Source organism: Hoplias malabaricus, chromosome 2 (genome assembly GCF_029633855.1).
Source record: "Hoplias malabaricus isolate fHopMal1 chromosome 2, fHopMal1.hap1, whole genome shotgun sequence".
NCBI classification, from domain to species: Eukaryota; Metazoa; Chordata; class Actinopteri; order Characiformes; family Erythrinidae; genus Hoplias; species Hoplias malabaricus.
Window position 1 is genome coordinate 61633971 of NC_089801.1, and position 21343 is coordinate 61655313.

Genomic DNA, 21343 nt, shown 5'->3' on the forward strand with positions numbered 1-21343 from the left:
TCTGTTATTGTTCATGTCTCCGCCTTAGTCCCGCCTTTGTTCTGCCTTTGTTCTGCCTCCTCGTCTGTGTCTCATTTGTTACCCTGCCCTTTCATTATCTGTCTCAGGTGTGTCTCGTCTGTGTTTAGTATTTAAGTCCCCTTTTGTCACTTCCTGTTATCAGTCATTTGTTTTCTGTCGTTCTCTTACTCGTTTCTTTCCCCAAGTCAAGTTGTGTTGTTTTGTGCGTTTCCCATTGCAAGTTGTCTTGTTTCATGTTTTTCTAATTTCTAGTTAGTTGTTCCTTGTTTTCGTTTCCTCTTTTCAAGTTTGTTTGTTTTTGTTTTGTTATATTCTTTCGTTAATAAAATATCTGTGTTTTAGCGTGTGCGTCAGCCTCTGTCAGTCCGCCCCTTTGCGTCTCCCTGACAGAATGACCGAACAAACTAAGGACACAGCTAGCACAAACTATCCATTTGCGAGGTGTGCTATTCGCCGGACTCCATTCTGCACAGGCCCCAAAGATCCTGTGGAGGAGGTTTTAAGAACGGCTTCGGAATGGAGTCACCGGCTCCAACTTATGCCCGGCGCGGTTCCTTATCCTCTACCAGATGAGTCAACTCTTAAATCGAGTGATTACTCCAGCGGGAATCGGAGGAACCGGCGTAAGAAGCGTGCTTGAGTCACCTCCTTGATGGTGGATTACCCCCTCAGGTCCGGGGAAATATTTTGGGGGGGTTAAGGGTAGGGGCTGTTAGCCTTCAACCTCAGGACTATGGAGGTGAGGCTAACGGGGGCGCACCTCTGGATCTCATGAGTGTGCCCGTCAAGCCCCCTAAACCCTCTACAGCTCCAGCACATGCCCTGCGAGCAATATAAGCTCCTGCCCCCGTGAACGCGGCGCCCGCCGCTCCTGTTCCCATGAAGGCGGCGCCCGCCGCTCCTGTCCCCGTGAAGGCGGCTCCCTCAGCCGCTCCTGTCCCCGTGAAGGCGGCTCCCTCAGCCGCTCCTGTCCCCGTGAAGGCAGCTCCCTCAGCCGCTCCTGTCCCCATGAAGGCAGCTCCCTCAGCCGCTCCTGTCCCCGTGAAAGCGGCGCCTCCAGTCACTCCTGTCCCTGTGAAAGCGGCGCCTCCAGCCGCTCCTGTCCCTGTGAAAGCGGCGCCTCCAGCCGTTCCTGTCCCCGTGAAAGCGGCGCCTCCAGCTGCTCCTGTCCCCGTGAAAGCGAAGCCTCCAGCCGCTCTTGTTCCCGTGAAAACGGCGCCTCCAGCCGCTCCTGTTCCCGTGAAAGCGGCACGATAAATAAATATTTATACGATAAATATCAGAATTCAGTGCAACTGCTCTTAGCAGTGTTAACAGTTTGTATTTCTAAAACACGCAGTGGAACTGTATATTTTGTATAAAGGGTGTAACAGAGCTGAAATACATAGTTTTAACTGGTAACAGCTACAAACAAGTAAGAAAACTGTTTTTAATGGTTTCCAATATATATCACCCATTAATCTACAGCACATGTATCAACTCACCCATCATGTTTCTGTATTTTTCCATCTTGTAAAAGCAGATCTGTTCTGAATGTCCTGACTTTTTCACAGATGCAAAATTTACTTCATGATTTGAATACAGGAAAATCAAGCTGTTGGCAGTACGTTTTTGTGTGGGACCGAGGTCGACAGGTGACAAGATACATGTTTGTCAGCCAAGTTCACCGTGAGTCTGTGTTGGAGCAGTTGGGGTGTTTTCACTGATCTTGTCACATATCAAGTGGAAATACTGCCTCGCTCACTTACTGTTTTACACTAGCTCCCCTTTTAAGGGTAAGGTTTGCATAGCCTTTGTACCCTTCCATTCTGAGTCCATGTCCATCTTAAACCCAGCTAACCCTAGTAGACCCCACTATGGAGTCTTTGCACTGTGCCTGTTCTTGACCTTCTGAGGTATTGATGCAGTGTGTACCTTAGTTCTGTTCCCTGAGCTGTCAGAGTCCCTGGAGTGGAACTAAAGCTCATCTGAGGATGAAAACATTTCCTTTATGACAAGACAAATCCTCTTAAGTAACCTTGTTGCACAGTTACAGACGATGAATGAATAAATGAATTAAGAATAATTTTCAGGTTTAGCACATCGAACATAGAATGTTATTCATGAGTTTTTTATCAACACTGTCACTCCTGCTGAACACTCTTCCACCTCTTACTGTCATTTCTATCCTAGCAGTTTGTACTGAAAGGCTCCTGCTGCTCCACAAATTGTCAGTAATGTCACTCCTCATCCAGCAGCAGTTTTTACACATTTGTGTTTAGAGCTTATGTGAGTCTTTTTAAACATCTCTGTAGTGTAGGTTCTGTTGTTCTTATATGTCCACTAATATGTCCATCTTGTCCAGAAGCTCTGTGTCCTGGATCTGTTCCCATCCCTTGTTCCTGAAGATGTGGGATCCACCCTTTACACTTCTCTACTAGCCTCTGCAACCTGGATCTGTGTTTAAGAGGTTCATGAAAAATAAATAAGAGGAATAACAGGATAAAAAAAAAAAAATACTATACACAGTGTTGATCAAGGTTATACATTGTTACATATCTCTGACTGCAAAAAACAGTGAAGTATAAGGCCTAGGGCGAGCCTTGAGGGACGTCTTATGGGCTTTAGATATCTGGATTTCAGGAATATAATGGAATGAAACAGTCGAATAAATGAAGAAAATAAATAAAGTGAATAAATGAACTGATGTGCAAAGTACATAAAAGAGCAAGGAGCAAATGAATCTGAATGTACTGAAAAATGACAGTTTGGAAATATAAGATGATTCATACTATTCATTGTATTTGTTTCTATTTAGTTCTATGCCTACTAGTAATGACTAGCCTTCTGTTTAGTATTAATCCGTTCATCCTCAGTGTATATTCTCCTGATCATTGTCACTGTGGGTCTAGACTCTAGAGCATACCCTGTGGATAAATTCATACAGCCAACCCACCTACCAACTTGTGTTTTCACCCAGAGGAAACTCACACAAACAGGTGAAGAACATACCACACTCCTCTCAGAGAGTGATCACACCCAGGACACTGAAGCTGATTGGCAGTGACCCTACCTGCAGCGGCAAGTACACTACATATTAATGTAATAAAAACACACAGTTACATCATTTTCTTACCCATTGACCCATACATCTTGAGGTTTGAGGTGTTTGTTTTCTATTTATCTCATGGAAACAATGCCTCATTTTTCATGCATGATCGGTCTGACTAATGAGTGTGTGTTTAGAGAATGATGTTAACCTTTTAGGTAAACAATGTATGTTGTCCATTCATCTGAAGTCTATGTGGCCCTGATACATGACATTTTTAGTGTCTTTAGGTAGGGAATGGGCTTAGCATCCACTGCAATCATTTGGACTAATTTCTTACACTGTTTCAGTTCTCAGCTTTTAAAAGTGTGATGACAAAGAACTAATACAAAAGACTCTGAAATCTAAAGAGTCCAGAAGCATGAGGAAAGAGATGGAGTATAAAAAGATTTAAAAGTGTCAGTGTTGTATACACTGCACTGCAGTGGTAGATTTTTAAAGATCTGTAGGCAATGCTTTTTTCATGCACCACTTCAAGAGCAGAATTTGTTTTTATTTCTTACAATTATTTAACTTTTTCTTATGGTGGAGTAAATAAAACATTTTAAGTAAGTGAGTAAGTAAATTTTATTTAGAAAGCACTCTTTACACAACCTGTGTTGACCAAAATGCCGTGCATACAAATGGCTAATGACTTCACATGATTACACAGGTAAAATGAATCAGATGAATAACATATATTAAAATAAGTAACAGGAAATTAAACACAGATAAGAAACAGATCAGAGGTAAATGAAACAACCATAAAATGCCTCATGTTAGACAGTCTCTCACTGTTCCAAAGCAAGTTTGTATGAGTGTGTTTTTAGACCTGATTTAAAAACTGAGATGGAGGTAGATGGGTGAATACTGGACGGTAGACTATTCTAAAGTCTTGGGGCATATATTGAAAATGCCTGATCACCTTTCAGATGAGTTTCAGACGAGCCTTAGGGAACATTAGTATAGAAATGCAATGTAGTGGAATAAAATATAATTTTGATTAAATTATAGACAACATATTTTTTGCTCTAAAAAAGCATTATAAATTGGTAAGTCAAAAATCAACTGAAAATTCAGGAATGAACTTTAACCTCAAAAAACAAGGGACAAAACAGTAGCAGTAGCAGTAGCATAGAAAGGGGGACGATTGGGGTGTACATGTTCTAGCAACACTTTTTGAATCTTCTTCGCCTGTTTGTAGAAGTTGGCACACAGAGGTTTACCACATTGTTGTGTTTAGACCTGTCTGCGTTCTGCCTTCGTGATTCGGCTCGGTAGATTTCTATGAGGAGATTTGTGAAAGCCTCTACAACATTTATGGAGTACAAAGCCGACGTCTCTATGAAAGATAGAGTATTTCTCTGTGCAAAGGCTCTGGCCTCGTCAATAGGCACTTCTCTCTGCTCCCTCAGGTCACTCCTGTTGCCCACTAACATGATGACAATGTTACTGTCGGCATGTTCTCTTAGGTTATTTAGCCAATGCTTCACATTTTTATATGTAGAGTATTTAGTGATGTCATACACCACAAGAGCCCCCACTGCACCCCGATAATATGGTATACTTATTGCTGTAAAACGCTCTGTTCCTGCTGTGTCCCAAATCTCAGCTCTTATGGTCCTTCCATCCATTTCGATACTGCAAGTAGCAATGTCCAAATTAACGGTGGCCTTCATGTCATTGTAGAACTCATTGCGTATGAAACGTGTCAGCAGGTTACTCTTCCCTATGTAGGAATCACCCAAGAGGATTATTTTAAAAGTATAATCATAATTCTTCTGAAGAGTCAAGTCTCCTGATTTCAGCTGTTTATTTTGAAACGCTGCCTTACATTCAAGTGAGAATTTATCCAATGTCACCTGAAACTCTGGGGTCTTTTCTGCTCCATTTTTTTCTCTTGTCTCTCTTTTCTTTGTGACTCTTTTTCTCTGTACTGCCTTGTACATCTTCTGACTGTAATAACGTTCTCCATTCTGTTGAACTATGGTCTCAATTTTCTCCAGCAGCTTTGTGATCTGAGCAGGATTAACCTCGCTCTTACTGTTGATCAGACTATAATCAGCTCCACATTTTGTAATGGAATCACATACATCCTGAAAAATCTCCTTGAATTGTCTACTGGTCATTTCCTCTTTTCCAATGAAGAGCACCATGGTGAACTTCAGAGCTTCTTCTCCAAATTTCTCCTGAATCCAGTTCACAGCATTCCTGTCGTCTTCTGTGATTTTCCCAGCTCTGATCACCAGCAGAAACACATGAGGACCAGGAGCAGAGAGGGAGATGCAGCACTCTGTTTCAGTCTCCTGCTGCTCTGGACTGAGGGCTGTGTTGTTGATTCCTGGAGTGTCGATGATGGAGATGATTCTATGGTGCACTGGTCTTCTCTGGATCTCACTCACTCTGGTTTCTGTTTCTCTGAAGGCTTCTGTTCCTAATATAGCGTTGGCTATTGCACTCTTTCCAACACCAGTGTTCCCCAGCATCACCAGCCTCAGCTCCTCACACACTGAGAGGGGGCAGAGGAAGTCAGAAAAAGAACTGAAATTAAGAATGTAAAACTCAAAGAATACATTACATTTTAATACTGAATTTGATCTTTACAGGACATTAATGTGATAGCATATACTACATGGATTGAGGCTGTTAAATAATTGAGAATAACTGATTCTAATGTGGGGATGTTCCTGTTTAATGTGAGTTTAGTTGCATACAGGAGAGAGACACACCACACACAACCTAAACATTAGTTTTAGCATTTCGTTAGAGGACATCATTCTTCATTTGTGTTTTACAGTGCACTAAAGTACAGATGGACACCCAGTACAGAGTCTAGTTAAGCAGTCCACTCTGATCCAGCTTCTCTCTCTCTCTCTCTCTCTCTCTCTCTCTGGAGCTAATTTAGGGACAAAAGATTTGTTCATTTGAAAAAAATACCTTGAAATGAAAGTTCAAATGTTGAGATTATACTATAAAAATACAGCACTGTATTCAATATTAAAGTAAGTGTAGGATGAATTATTTTCAGTTTAAATAGAATTTTGATTCAAGTCTGGAATATTTTTTAAATAAATAATTTAGCTTTTTTTTTCACTTTCAAATATATTTTGATATTTGTCTTATATTTTTCAGCTGTGTTTTTTTTCCGCTTACAGACCTTTTCCACTTTTGGATCCTTGTTTATCCGTTTCAGAGTTTTGGCCTGATTCTGTCTTGACAGGTGTTTCATTATGTCACGCGGGGGACGTGAGGAGTTGAATTTACGGGAGGCGGACACACTCGCTACAACACAGATAGTTTTAATAAAGAGATAACAAAACAAATGAACTTGAAGTTAAACACGAAATAACAACTAATAAACATAGGAAAGAGCAGGAAACAGGGCAAGCTAGAGACAGAAGGTGAAACGAGAAACGAGAAAACAAGCTAGAGAAACATAAACGAACTAGACAAGAAAGACGAATGGTGCATGAAAGGAGCAAGGGAGCGAACGAGGAACGAGGAATCAGAAACGAGAAACAAGAAACAAACGACAACGAAAACAAACAAACAAACAAACAAAAACAAAATGACCGATACCAGGAAGTGAGGGAAGAGGGCTTAAATAACAGCACAAACTAGACACACCTGACACGAATAACGAGGAAAAAGAAGGCGGGACAAAGGCGGAGAATGAACATAAACAAAACCATGTGCGGAGATAGGAAAACAAACAAGAAAGTGCCAGGATGTGACAGACGCCACCCCCCCCCTCCCCAAGACGCGCAACTCCCGGAGCGCGAAAAACTAGACTCTCCAGGAGCTGGCGCAGGAGGGGCCAGAAGAAACAAAACAAACATGAAACCAAAAGACTCAGGATGTAACAGGGAACAAGTAACTAGAGTTAAACGGACACTGGACAGAACTAGAGAGAAGAGACGGAGAACGAGAGAAGACAGGAGTAGAGACAGGGGACTGAAAGATAGACTGGACATTTGATTGAATACTAAACGGAGACTGAGACTGGAAAGGAGCAGATACACGTGACGGGACTGGGAACTGGACATGGGTCTGGACAGAGGGTCTAACTGGTGACTGGAGAGGACTAACAGGGAACTGGACACGAGACTGGACAGAACTAACAGGGGACTGGAATTGAGGCAAGGGAACTGGGACAAGACTAGGCAGGGGAACAGGAACCATAACCTTAACAGGGACTGACACGAGTATAGTGACAGGGACCGGAACTGAAAGAAAAGCAGACACAGATACAGGAACAAAAACAGAGACAGGAACCAAGACAGGAACAGACACTGGAACAAAAACAATAGGTGGGTGCCCAGGGCTGGCAAATGTCTGTGGGGAAGTCTGAGAAGCCAGCCTGGGCACAGTTCTGGGGATCGGCCCCGAAGTCCTTGGGGCCGTCCTACGGGTTAGACCGGGAGCGGCCGTAGCCACAGTCTCGGGGGCAGAAACGGCCATAGCCACAGTCTCAGGAGCAGAAACGGCCGAAGCCAAAGTCACAGGAGTAGGAGTGGCTGAGGGAGCCGCACTCATGGAGACAGGAGGCCCTGCGGCGACGTCCACGGAGACCGGAGGCCCTGCAGCGACGTCCACGGAGACAGGGGAACCTGCAGCGACGTCCACGGAGACAGGGGAACCTGCAGCGACGTCCACGGAGACAGGGGAACCTGCAGCGACGTCCACGGAGACAGGCGGAACTGCGACGACAGAGTGGCTGAGGGAGCCGCACTCATGGAGACAGGAGGCCCTGCGGCGACGTCCACGGAGACCGGAGGCCCTGCAGCGACGTCCACGGAGACAGGGGAACCTGCAGCGACGTCCACGGAGACAGGGGAACCTGCAGCGACGTCCACGGAGACAGGGGAACCTGCAGCGACGTCCACGGAGACAGGCGGAACTGCGACGACAGAGTGGCTGAGGGAGCCGCACTCATGGAGACAGGAGGCCCTGCGGCGACGTCCACGGAGACCGGAGGCCCTGCAGCGACGTCCACGGAGACAGGGGAACCTGCAGCGACGTCCACGGAGACAGGGGAACCTGCAGCGACGTCCACGGAGACAGGGGAACCTGCAGCGACGTCCACGGAGACAGGCGGAACTGCGACGATGTCCACGGAGGCAGGCGGAACTGCGACGACGTCCACGGAGGCAGGCGGAACTGCGACGACGTCCACGGAGGCAGGCGGAACTGCGACGACGTCCACGGAGGCAGGAGGATCTGCGACGATGTCCACGGAGGCAGAGGAATCTGCGACATCGTCCACGGAGGCAGAAGGATCTGCGACGACGTTCACGGAGGCAGAAGGATCTGCGACGTCATCCATGGAGGCAGAAGGATCTGCGACGACGTTCACGGAGGCAGAAGAAGCTGCGACGTCGTCCACGGGGGCAGAAGAAGCTGCGACGTCGTCCACGGAGACAGAAGAAGCTGCGACGTCGTCCACGGAAACAGAAGAAGCTGCGACGTCGTCCACGGAAACAGAAGAAGCTGCGACGTCGTCCATGGAGACAGAAGAAGCTGCGACATCGTCCACGGAAACAGAAGAAGCTGCGACGTCGTCCATGGAGACAGGCGCGGCCGGAGGCGCCGCGCTGAAGAAGATAGGCACGGCCGGAGGCGCCGCGCTCAGGAAGACAGAAACGGCCATAGGCACCGCGCTCAGGGAGACAGGCGCGGCCGTAGGCGCTGCGCTCAAGGAGACAGGCGCGGCCGTAGGCATTGCGCTCAAGGAGACAGGCACGGCCGTAGGCGCTGCGCTCAAGGAGACAGGCGCGGCCGTAGGCGCTGCGCTCAAGGAGATAGAAGCGGCCGTTGGCGCTGCGCTTACGAAGACAGAAGCGGCTGGAGACGCCGTTCTCTCGAGGGCAGGAGATGAGACGTCTACCGAGGCAGGTGCTCGTGCTGCTCGCCGAGCACGAGTTGTGGGTTTAGAGGGTTTGGGGGCACCGATGGGCACACTCTTGAGGGATTCCCCCAGAGGTGCGCCCCTGTTAGCCTCACCTCCGTTGTCCTGAGGTGGGAGGCTAACAGCCCCTACCCATAACCCCCCCCAAGATTTTCCCCGGACCTGAGGGGGTTATCCTCGGAAGTAGGGGTACCGGCAGATCTGCGCTCCATAGCTTGGGTTCCTGCAGAGACGTCCTCGGGAGCAGGTTGTGATTATCTCTCCTCAATCAGATTTAAAAATGTCTCAAAAGTGAGTTCAAGGGCCTTCACATTTATTAACTGTTCTGCCCACTGCAACGCCTCTCCTCTTAGTAGATTCTTAACAAAGAGGACCTGGACAATTTCAGGTGGAGCAGGACAGGTTAAAAATTGAAAGTACAGTCGGCACTGTAATAAAAATCCCTTGCAGTTGAGTCCATTCTCAAACTCGCTGGGTACTCCCATGACCGACTGCAAAACGGTAGGCTGATCATCAGTCCTTAAGTTACCTCCGGGGGTAGATCCTCCGGGGTCTTTATGGTCTCACCTAGGGATAGAGCTGTGTTGGCTGCGTCCTTAGTTTGATCGGTCATTCTGTCACGCGGGGGACGTGAGGAGTTGAATTTACGGGAGGCGGACACACTCGCTACAACACAGATAGTTTTAATAAAGAGATAACAAAACAAACGAACTTGAAGTTAAACACGAAATAACAACTAATAAACATAGGAAAGAGCAGGAAACAGGGCAAGCTAGAGACCGAAGGTGAAACGAGAAAACAAGCTAGAGAAACAACGAACTAGACGAGAAAGACGAATGGTGCATGAAAGGAGCAAGGGAGCGAACGAGGAACGAGGAATCAGAAACGAGAAACAAGAAACAAACGACAACGAAAACAAACAAACAAACAAACAAACAAAAACAAAATGACCGATACCAGGAAGTGAGGGAAGAGGGCTTAAATAACAGCACAAACTAGACACACCTGACACGAATAACGAGGAAAAAGAAGGCGGGACAAAGGCGGAGAATGAACATAAACAAAACCATGTGCGGAGATAGGAAAACAAACAAGAAAGTGCCAGGATGTGACACATTAAGACACAGAACTGTGTTAACGTGTGGAAAAGGGAGAGAATTTGTCCCCTTTAAGGCATATTTAGAATTAAGGCTTATTTAGATTTTTTTTAAATAGATAATTTAGTTTCATGTTTCACTTTCCGATATATTTTGATATTTGGAGTTTTATATTTTTCAATTGCAGATTTTATGCTTTCAGATTCCTGATTCCAGATTCAAGATCCATGGGAGCATTACATTTTCATTCTGTTCTGAGTTGAACCGGACACTTTCTTAAACCTCTTAGAGGAATTTTCTTTGTTAAAAACAACTAGCGACAAATCGAGCTTCTTTTTCTGGTGGGTTTTTTGTAGCTGCTTGTGTTTGGAGACTGACTTGTATCACTCTTTCTGACTTCTATCGCAGTTTCTGTCCAGCGGGTGCTGCTGAGCCCCTCCACCGTCACAAAGCACTCACAGGCGGACACACTTCACATGGGCCAAGGCCGTTTAAGCAGCCTAGCTCTGCTGGCCATTGAGAGGACACTAGTCAAGTCCCTGGAAAAGACGCCTTGTTGGTACGACAGGGTCACAGATCATTTTCTTGAAAACGAACGGAGGGTAGAATTTATGTATAAATAAACCGACACATTTTATGATGTAGGCCGAAATTGAGCTTCCACTGAAATACCAGCATCCGCCACTGCTCCACCCTCTCACCAGTGTCTCCATCTGTGTCCCCTTTGTAATCCTGACCCCTCGTTACCTGTCTCAGGTGTTCTTGTGCGTATTTAAGTTCCTTTGTGTCTGCACTTCTCTCTCTCTCTCCCTTTTCTTTCTTTCTCTTTCTCCCTTGCCTGTTTGGTTGGTCTGTTTCTCTCTCGTCTGTTTCACCTTCCCTTCATATGTCTGTTAGGTCTGTCTGTTTCTTCCTCTGCCCTCAAGTCTGTCAGTTCCTGTTTGTACCTTTTGTTCACCCCGGTTCAGTTTGTGTCTAGATCTCTTTATCTAAGTCTCTTTGTCTAGGTCTCTTTAGCAAAGTCTTGGCGTCTAAGTCTCTCTGTCTCAGTAACCCTATCTAGGTGTCTCCTCTGTATTTCTGTTTAACTCTCCCTGTCTAGGTCTCTGTTTAGCGCTCTATCTGTCCAGGTCTCTCTGTCCAGGTCTTTTTGTTTAAATAAAGTTTATTGTGTTATTGCATTTGTGTCTGCCTCCATCAGCCTGCCCTGTCCTGACATGTATAGTGAACTCTTTTAGACAACATTCGTCACCAATCGCTCTATAACAGTGATAAACTCAGACTGTGTAGTAAAAGCGGCCACACATTAGTTTTCCACCAGCAGTTTGCTGGAGATGGCGTCTGCTCATTTTGTTCAAATATTGAACAAATATATATTGCAAATATATATTGCATTGACGATACAAAAACGATATACCGTGCAGCAAAATTCTGAGACCATGCAGTGATTTCCACTACAGAAATGTGTCTGTTTGTAATGCAGTGTAGTCTGAGGGCATGAAGAATATGGCAAACCAATACTTGTTTGGGCCTTGTCCCTTTGTATTTAGAGATTTCTCCAGATTCTATGAAACTTTTAATGATATTATGTACTTTAGGTTTTATACTGAATATATTGAATTATTGCACTATTTGCCCGTGGAGTCTTTCACCACTCCCCATTTTTACTTCTGAAAGATTCACCTCTCTGGGACACTTTTTAATCCCAGTTATGTCATGCACCTTTTGTCAATTAACTAAATTTTATAGCATTCCATTGTTGCTGGAATCAAAGTTAAAATGTGTAAATATTTTAAAAAGAACGCTGAAATCTATCTGTTTAAATATATGAAATATTATCTTTGTACTATTTTCCATTGAATATATGGTTTTAATTATTTGCACATCAGTGTATTTTTTTTCACAGTTTCATGTACAAATCTTAAAATCATGTCTACTCTTAGTATTTAGCACAGCTTCCATTCAGTTCAACTAAACCTGCAGCATCACCCACAAACAATAGCAATTTCTGTTCCTCTTGTCTTTTTCCATTTCTCAGTACATGCTTTTTCTTTCTAGCTCCACAACCTTTCAGACCCATTGTTTGATGTACACAAACAGCTGTGGAAGTGTCTGATCTGAAGTGAGTGAATGGAGTTTGATGTCCTCCTCTCTCTCAGAGATGAAAGCTGTTTATCTGATGAAAACATGTTTTAGCACAACACCAGGTGAGAATGTTAGTTTAATTTTGTCTGCATTTTTAAATAATTTATTAAACTACAGTTTTGGAAATTTTAGAACAAAATCTCCTCAAATCTCTTCTGAACATAATGTTTGTTGTATTTTAGTGTTTTTTTTAAGTTTTAAGGTTTATGCACCTTTGGACTCATTATCTAGGGAAAAAAATGTTCTACCTCCAAAATCAAGCCCTAACTTTGTTCTATTGGGCTCTATCTGTGAGTCAGTCAACACTTTGAATACACACAAGAGGACCAATCAGATCCAGATTCTGTGTCATGTGACCTCACAGCTTGGTGACTGTGGCAAAAGGAACAGAGAAGAGGAAGATCTATGTTAGATTTTAACTGTAATTTTTCAAAGATTTGTGACAAATATTAAATAATTTATTAATTTACATCGGATTATTTTTAAGTTTACCAATTTTTGTAAAATTCTTATATTCTTAAGTCATATACTTCATAAATAATCTGCCTGAATTATATATATATATATATATATATATATATATATATATATATATATATATATATATATATATATATATATATATTAAATTCATTGATTCATCCAGAGTGAGCATTTTTTATATAAACTCTAAGATAATACTGCCTTTACATCAAGCTGTTACACTGATTTGCTGGGCATGTTTGTTAGACTCACTAGTTGCTGTCCAATCTAAAGGAAATCTGAACTTATTGTTCCTGACTAAAATTGACCTCTGTTCTTCTCAAAGTAGGCAATGTTTATATATATATATATATATATATATATATATATATATATATATATATATATATATATATATATAAAGTATGTATATTTGTCCTAAAATAAGAAATGTTTAAAAAGTAAATAATTTTTAAAAATCTTATAAAACTATAAAAATAATATATCTATAGATTTAAAAGAAAATGTAATTTTCTGATATGTGTCACAATCTGTTACAACACTAATTTGAATCAAAAAATGAGTAAACTGTTTATGTTGCATTTTTCAGTGCATTTTTCTTAATTCCAAGGGGAAATGAGGTCTTAAGATTAAGAAGGTTCTATTTGCATTCATCCTTTTACAAAAACAACTGATTTACAAATGTGATAGGGTTTTGATATTGTACATTTAGAATATAATTAGGGGGTCTGTAAATTTCATGTATGAAAGAGACTTGCTCCTCGTATCAGGTTTGCTGTTTGGAATGCAGTATCTTTGAAGTACAATATTTTATAAGTGTTCTAAATGCAGTTAGAATCTTATAATTCCAAAGGGAAAACTTGTCACAAACTGTATTCAGTCTGTAAAACATAACTTACCTGGATAACCTGATGCCATTTCAGTATCTGAAAGCGAAGACCTGGGCTGCTCTATTGACCTGAAAATATATTACATTTTTTAAAACTAATTCTCTCATAAAGTACAGTAACACTGGAATGAAATGATACAAAGTTCAGTGGTTTGACAATAGACCATGGGCAGCTAATATTTCAAAACATATCTGAAGTGATCAGACATTTAGCAGATTAGAAAATCAAGATTTCACAGGAATCTAAAATATGTCTGATAGGGATTTATAAAAGTCTTTACTCACAGTACTCACACATTTCCTTCCAACAATTCCTTCCTCTGTTCATCAACACAAGAGGTGTGTATAATAACTTTACAATTTTCCAGCTCTTTCAGGTCCATTGTGTTATGACGTTAGAAAAGAGAAGCTTGTGGTTGTCCATTGGGTTTCCTGTAGCACTAACAGATCAGCAATCACAGACTCTTTGATTGGTTGAGACATTGAGAGTCGGTAGGTCTGCTTTCCTGTGGTTTCGTCTAGCAGTAACCAGTGCACTATCATCAACTGTCTGTTTGGTGGAGAGATGACATTCAGACTGTCTGATTTTCTGTGGATGCCTGTATTTGTTTCATAGACCTCTGATTGGTGGAGAGCTTGAGTGTGACACCATGACTGTGACACTACGCAGACACGGGGAGAACACTCCTCACAGACAGTCACCCAGAGCAGGACTCGAACCCACAACCTCCAGATCCCTGGAGCTTCGTGACTGAGACACTACCTGCTGCTCCACCATGCCGCCCCTTGTGTGGAGATCAGATGTCCAAAACGTTTACAGTTTTCTTAATTTCTAAAAGACAAAACCCCATTCTGAGAACAAAATTCTCAACAAGAAAAACTCAGCTAAGACTCTGAAGGCTCCACAGACCTGATCAGGATTAAGTATGAAAAACTGAAATAGAATGAATTATATCTAATGTACACACATTAGTAGTAATAATTGACTCACATTCCCTTTAACTTTGCAATGCTAAAGTGCAATCTTTTGCAGATATCCATTTGAAACTAAAGTTTTTCAGTAGTTTTGTGATTTGTTTCAATTTCAGAATTATTTCAGTGTCACAGTAAGACCACACCTCTAACACACACCAACATCCGTTACAGAGGAGCTACACACACAAACATATGCACATTTACCCAGCAACACCACACTACACAAGAACTATACATCATACAGGTACACAACAGGCGAAGTAATGCAGATTTCAGAAAATAACTTAAATAATAAAAAACACAGCTGAAAAGCTTCACATGACACTGGATAAATAAGACAAGACAGCGAGACATTGTAGGTTTGTGTTCCTGTTGGGACAGCTTAGAGGTGTGGGCATGTGAAATTGTTCTCATTATAATTGCCAAATTATACATTTTTCTTTTTTCTTTAGCTGTCATTAGAATTTCAGCTCCACCCTGCCACAGTGCCTGGAGCATATAAAAAAACCTTGAACCTGCAGAATATCAGAGAATTCAAAAATATTACTTTAACTTCAGCACAAGGTAAAATAATGCATGCATTAACTGTGTAAGAATGCGTGATACTGTATGATTGGAGACTGATAAATCTGAAATGATGTAGATGGCTGACAGGCTATATTAAAATTCTTTACTGAATGAATGAATGTGATTAACATGGACTGGGTGGAGATGATCAAATACTAAACCATAAACCAGTAAAGCTCTGCCTAGACAGAAATGACTCTGGAAGAAATAAATGTGCAGTATAATGTACACTTTGTTCTGTTTCATAGTTTGTTAGAAGTGATGCATTTTTAGAAGTGACCCACCGCGACCCTGAACTGGATAAGCGGTTACAGATAATGAATGAATGAATGAATGGAGCATAATGTAACATTGATTCTGAGGACGATGAGGCATATTCTCTGAGGCAGATTCTGAAAAAAGCATTTTCCTGCAAGTTTGAATTAAGATTGCTGTCTCAGAGGAAGCTACAAAATTATACAATAAAATTCTGCTGCCTCAGAGAAAGTACATTTTCACACTTGATTTACGATTACGGACTCTGAAGAAGCTGCACCATGACATACAAAAATGCTATGCTTCCTAAGAGGCAGCAATCAAGTGCTTTGTCTTTGCCTCTGCCTCAAAACAGCATTATTGTACAATATTCTGTATCTATTTCAGAGGCAGAAAAATAATTTGCCTCAGAGGCAGCAGAGCATTATAACATTCTGCAGCTTCTTCGGAAGCAGCATTACCCTCCATTCAAGTAAATCAAATACTGACATATTCTGTCAGACAGAGCAGGCAAACACGAAGGTCTAGGCAGAGCTTTACCGGTTTATGGTGCAGTATTTGATCTCCACCCTTTCTGTTTTAACCAGCTCACATTAATCCCACCTGTTTGCTGGTATCCAATGATTTTCCTTCAGCTTCAAAGGCAGCGCTGTCTCCAGAGTAGTGATTTTGCACATATGCTCATGCACTTTATCATCAAAGTGGTCAAGATTATGGAGAGATACTATTTGCAATCCACATCCAGTAATTGAATTATGCCCTGTAAGATCTCCTCTTTTTCTCCCATTTTTTTTTTTGTCTTCTAAACTGAGCTTATGTGGTGTCAGTAGGATGTTGACACTCACCTAGTATCATTTTTAACAACATTGTGTAGAGGGTCAAGAAATTGCCTCAGTTAAAAAGCTGAAACAGGAGGTTTCTTTGCTTGAAAGTTGGAATAAAATCAGACAACCCCCAAAGTTTTTTTTTTTTAAATTATTGTTTTTATTTTCATTTTAGTTGCAGAATTACTTTAACTTTACAGTTTTTCTATAAAGATTTTAATTTTGTATGTAAAGTTCCCCCATTCTGCCGGGGGGTGGCACTAATGTGTCAAAGTGGATCTGCTGGAGAAACAATAGCTTTCATCTAGGAGCATGCGCAGCTCAGAAATAAACTGGCGCTGGGCTGGTAGAGACAAATTTTGGTGTCTCGTCTCTTCATTGATCCATAGCGCTTCCCAGCCTGTGTATCCAGCCAGATATCGCCCAAGGTCTGGCGCCGGCAACAAGTGCTGTTCAAGTGAACTGAATCAATTTGGAGATTTGACTTTTGAGAAATTACTCTTCAGATTTTATATTACACTCTTCATTCATTAATTCATTGTCTGTAACCATTATCCAGTTCAGGGTCACGGTTGGTCTCGAGCCTACCCGGAATCACTGGGCGCAAGGCAGGAACACACCCTAGAGGGGGAGTCAGTCCCTCACAGTGCGACACACACACACTAACACATACGGACACTTTGGAGCATGGGAGGAAACCGGAGCACCTGGAGGAAACCCACACGGACACAGGGAGAACACACCACACTCCTCACAGTCACCCGGAGCGGGACTCGAACCCTCAACTTCCAGGTCCCTGGAGCCGTGTGACTGCGACACTACATGCTTCACCAACGTACCACCCATATTACACTGTTATTAGCTTTTAAATTTAAAATGCAGTTTCTGTTTTAAAATTCAACTTCAGATGCTATGACATAGATTTAAAATAATATTCAAATTTCTAATTCAAAGTCTCTTAGTGATACCGTTTCCTTACGAATACATATTTCAACGTGTTGTGCTTAATAATCTCACACAAAAGGTCACCAAGAGCATTCATAAGAAACCAAGTACCATACTGTGCTGCTTTTCCTGCATTACAATGTGTATTCCATAGCCAACTGTATATATGTCTTCTGAAATTCAGTGACTACTACTCTTTTATTTTTCCTGTATTTTGTAGATGTCACATTCACATTCTTTTCAGTTCCGGTTCCATGGAAAGCCTGATCATGATTTTCAAGTCAACTGCACCTCATCTGGAACAGTGTTACAGTCACTAGAATCAAGTTATAAGTTCAAGCAAAACCTGGGGTACCATCCCTTTGTCATTGAAATAGAAAACAGCACCACTGATGGTGTCATTACAGAACATTTTCCCTGTGGCTTAATCAGAGATAAAAAAACACTCTCCATATACACCTTTCCAAAAGAAGAGCAAGAGAAGGAAGACATGTTACAATCCAAAGTGAAGAAGGAGAAATCAGAGGATGCAGAGGATCTCCAAAAGACACAAAGACCTAGATGTAGAGTGGATCACCTTCACTGTGAATTCTCAAGGAGGCAAAACCACTAAGACTAAACAAGTGGTCAGCAGTGCAATAGTTAGGAATCAGTTCAAAACCCTCTGTGTGTACGCAGACAGCGATGAGACAATTGCATCAGCCATGAGGAGAGATGGACGTTTTGCTGAGAGTGTATCAGAAGATGGATGTGAACTGCATGACACTAATAACAAAACAACAATAGAGATCAATCAGAATGTTAAAAGTCTTCAGGGCCGTAATTATGAAATCTGTCTGCCGCTGGGAGAAAAAGGAAAACCTACTGACAAACAAAAAGCATCTGCTTCAGACTCCCACACTATGCCTTCAACGGCTGATAAAGATACATCAGAAAACACAAACAAGACAGGAATTAATGAAAAGCCAGGAGATATAAACTCTCAAAAGGAAACCATCATTATGCCGGACTTTGGAGACATTTCGAAAACCATGCAGAAGAATTATGCAAAAAGTATTCAACCATTCTCAGAAATGTTAAAAGTAGAGAAACTTGTGAATCTGAGAAAATCTGTCTGTAGGATCAGGGTTGGAGATAGTCAGGGTACAGGCTTTCTGCTCTTTGATAGTTTCATCCTGACTAATGCACATGTAATTGAAGGAAGTTACATAAGCCAATCAAGAAAGCTAACAAGTTCAGCTACTGTTAATTTTGACCTGAGAAGTGGAAGAGCATTAGATAAGGAGTTTCCACTGTGCTCAGAAGTTTTTGCTTATTTTAAAGGCAAAGATAACAGAGGAAGATTCATTGACTTTGCACTTCTGAAGCTCCAGGACGATTCTGTGGAAATTTCCAAATTACCCAGACTTCTCCAGGAGTACACCTCCAATAAAAAAGAGTGTGGAATATGCATCATTGGTCAACCTGAGACTGATGAGAAAAGAAAGGATGTGTCCTGCATAGTCCCACATCAAACAACTGGCCAAGACACAGGGAATGCTCTTCAATTCAGTGTGAAATGTTCTCTTAGTTACTCACAATCTGAGGTCATAGGGGTCAATTCCTTTATTGCAACATACAACACTTGTTTCCGTGAAGGCTCTTCTGGATCTTCTGTCTTTGATGAAGACTGTAAACTCATTGCCATGCACACTGGTGGATTTTTCACTAATGAAAAGCAGTTCCATATCATTGAGTTTGCAATCCCCCTCTATTCTGTCATTTGGAACATTATGGACCAGTTGTGTTCCAGAGATTCTCCAAAAGAGATGATTGTGTTCATCAAGGAAGCCACACAAGATCCCCACTTAGAAGAACTTCTAATGGAATGTGTTAAGGAATTGGCAAAACCACAGCCAGTTCCTGACAGAAATGTACAATTGTTGAAGAAAATCTATTCAGAAGCAGAAAAGAATCACTGGGAAGGTCTGCTGAAGATGATGAATGACATGGTTATTCCAGTGAGTAAACACAGCTTACAGTCTGTCCTTCTGAATAATTTAAAATAATCTTCATCAGTTCTGACTATGAGCTGTAGTGTGAGTCCATGACCCAATCTTTGACATTCGTTTTTTCAATCTATTTATATTTTATTTAAGGTCTTTGAAGAACCAGAGCCGATGGAGTGCAGTCCAGTTAAAACCTACAACTCGCCACCACTGCATAGATTTCCCTCTTGATCCACTGATGTGGGACTCTACTGAGACCATCACAGCAGTTAAAGGGCTGTATATATTTATTAAGATTTCCCCAGGAAGTAGTTTTGTTACTTTCTGAAAAACCTGAAAATATATGCATGCTGTTCATCTCTTTCTCTTTCCTTTGAATTTAAATTTGAGTGATTTCAGTGTTTTCTTAAGGCGTTGGGTGTGGGGTGATATGTAAGTGTTTATGTGAAGAAGATAATGTGGAAATAAAAATTATTCAGTTGTATTCATGCTAGGGCTGGACGACACAACAAATATAACACATTGTGATATATATTGATATTTATTTGTTGACCAGCCCTAATTCATGCTTCTAATTTGGTTTCCTGATTATGATTCTGAAAAAGAATGTTGTTATGAAATTGTACCAACTTTCTTTTTGTTTTAACTTTTTTTAACTTTTGGTGTGTGGTCTGTCACGGATATTATCAGTTACTACAATATTATTAAAAGGTATACTCCCACATACAAAACTTTTGTATTGATTTGTATTTTCCACCTGGAGTGCACCCTCCACTTTTGACATTAATGTGACACCTTATCTCTACTCCACTGATGATGCAGGAGCACTTTGTAGTTCTACAATAACAGACTGTAGTTCTTCTGTTGCTCTGCATACTTTGATAGCCCCATTTGACCCTGTTCGTCAATGCTCTGGGCCACCACAGAGCGGGTATCATTTGGGTGCTGGATCATTCTCAGCGCTGCCGTGACACTGACGTGGTGGTGTGTTAGTGTCTAGGCAAATACCTAGGCATCTGGTTCATTAGCATTCTCTTATCAAATCATAAAGTTAAAAAACAAAAGTTAATGCTAAACTTGGGTTGTTATACAGAAATAGATCCTCCTTCACCCTAGATGCTAAACTCATCTTCATTCAGATGACTCTACTCCCTTTGTTTGATCACAGTGATACAGTTTACAGTTTGCGGGCAAAAGTACCCCTCAAAAGCTTGATGCCCTGTACCATACTGCTTTGTTATGAATGCTCACTTTAGAACTGATCACCGTTCCCTTCACTCTCTCGTGAACTGGCTGTCATTCCACATGCGTCACAATATACAATGGCTACCGACTCAGTAAATCTCACAGCTGAACTGATCACCAGGAGAAACACACAAGAGACGAGGGACAATGGTGATCATAGGCACTGATAAATACACAACAAATATATACAGCTTTAATGACATCACAGGTATATGTTTGAACGTACGGAACTTATGCTGCAGTTACAATGCACTAATTCACTTTTAATTAAATAACATTCAGTGGGTGGGTAGTAATGACAGCCAAACGCGGACAGTGTACTCTCCACCAGTGTACACTCATTCACCTGGAGGACTGCATCGGTTCACCCAGGATAGTGACCATCCATATCTCACACCACACTCACAGTTCACCTAACCTCCATGTTCTTGGACTGTGGGAGGACACACACGCAGACACTGGGAGAACATGGAAAATCAGAGGGGAGTGTGATAACCACCAGGACCCTGTGCCCCCAGCCAACAGAGAAAGTATGGAAAGCTCAGTTCTTATAAACACTGGATTATTAAACACATTGTTTACTCACTTTAACAAGTTTCATTTTATATTTCTACAATGTTAAACACTGATATATGTCTGTAATATATTTTACCTCTAGACCAAACATAGTCAACAGACCCTACAAGTCCCTCATTTTTATCTCCCAGGCTGGTCTCAAGGTAAATTTGTACAGTTTAATTAAAAAAGACAGTCCTTGCTGTTGTTTAATATGAATTTCTGGTAACCAAGCATGAAAAATCTATTTTACTTCCCCTAGACATCACCATAACGTTAACCCTACAGTAACACTACAGAGTAAAGGTCTAGAAATGTAGTTTACTTCAGAGCTTTAGAGAGTGAATGAAAAATTGGAGTTTTCTCCAAAAAAAAATAT

General features: G+C 41.8%; 1 protein-coding gene across 2 annotated transcripts; it reads right to left on the reverse strand.

Moving 5' to 3' along the window:
• Positions 1 to 3707: 3707 nt before the first annotated feature.
• LOC136686711 (uncharacterized) lies at positions 3708 to 13988 on the reverse strand. 2 transcript variants are annotated; one of them, XM_066660639.1, is made up of 3 exons: positions 13896 to 13988; positions 13621 to 13679; positions 3708 to 5597 (listed from the first exon to the last, which is right to left on the reverse strand). In XM_066660639.1, the coding sequence occupies exons 2-3, from the start codon at positions 13637 to 13639 to the stop codon at positions 4255 to 4257; spliced, it is 1362 nt and encodes a 453-aa protein (XP_066516736.1). In that variant the 5' UTR covers positions 13640 to 13679; positions 13896 to 13988; the 3' UTR covers positions 3708 to 4254. The 2 variants fall into 2 exon arrangements, with proteins under 2 accessions (XP_066516736.1, XP_066516737.1); XM_066660640.1 differs by having other exon boundaries at positions 13905 to 13950.
• Between the last annotated feature and the right edge of the window lie 7355 nt (positions 13989 to 21343).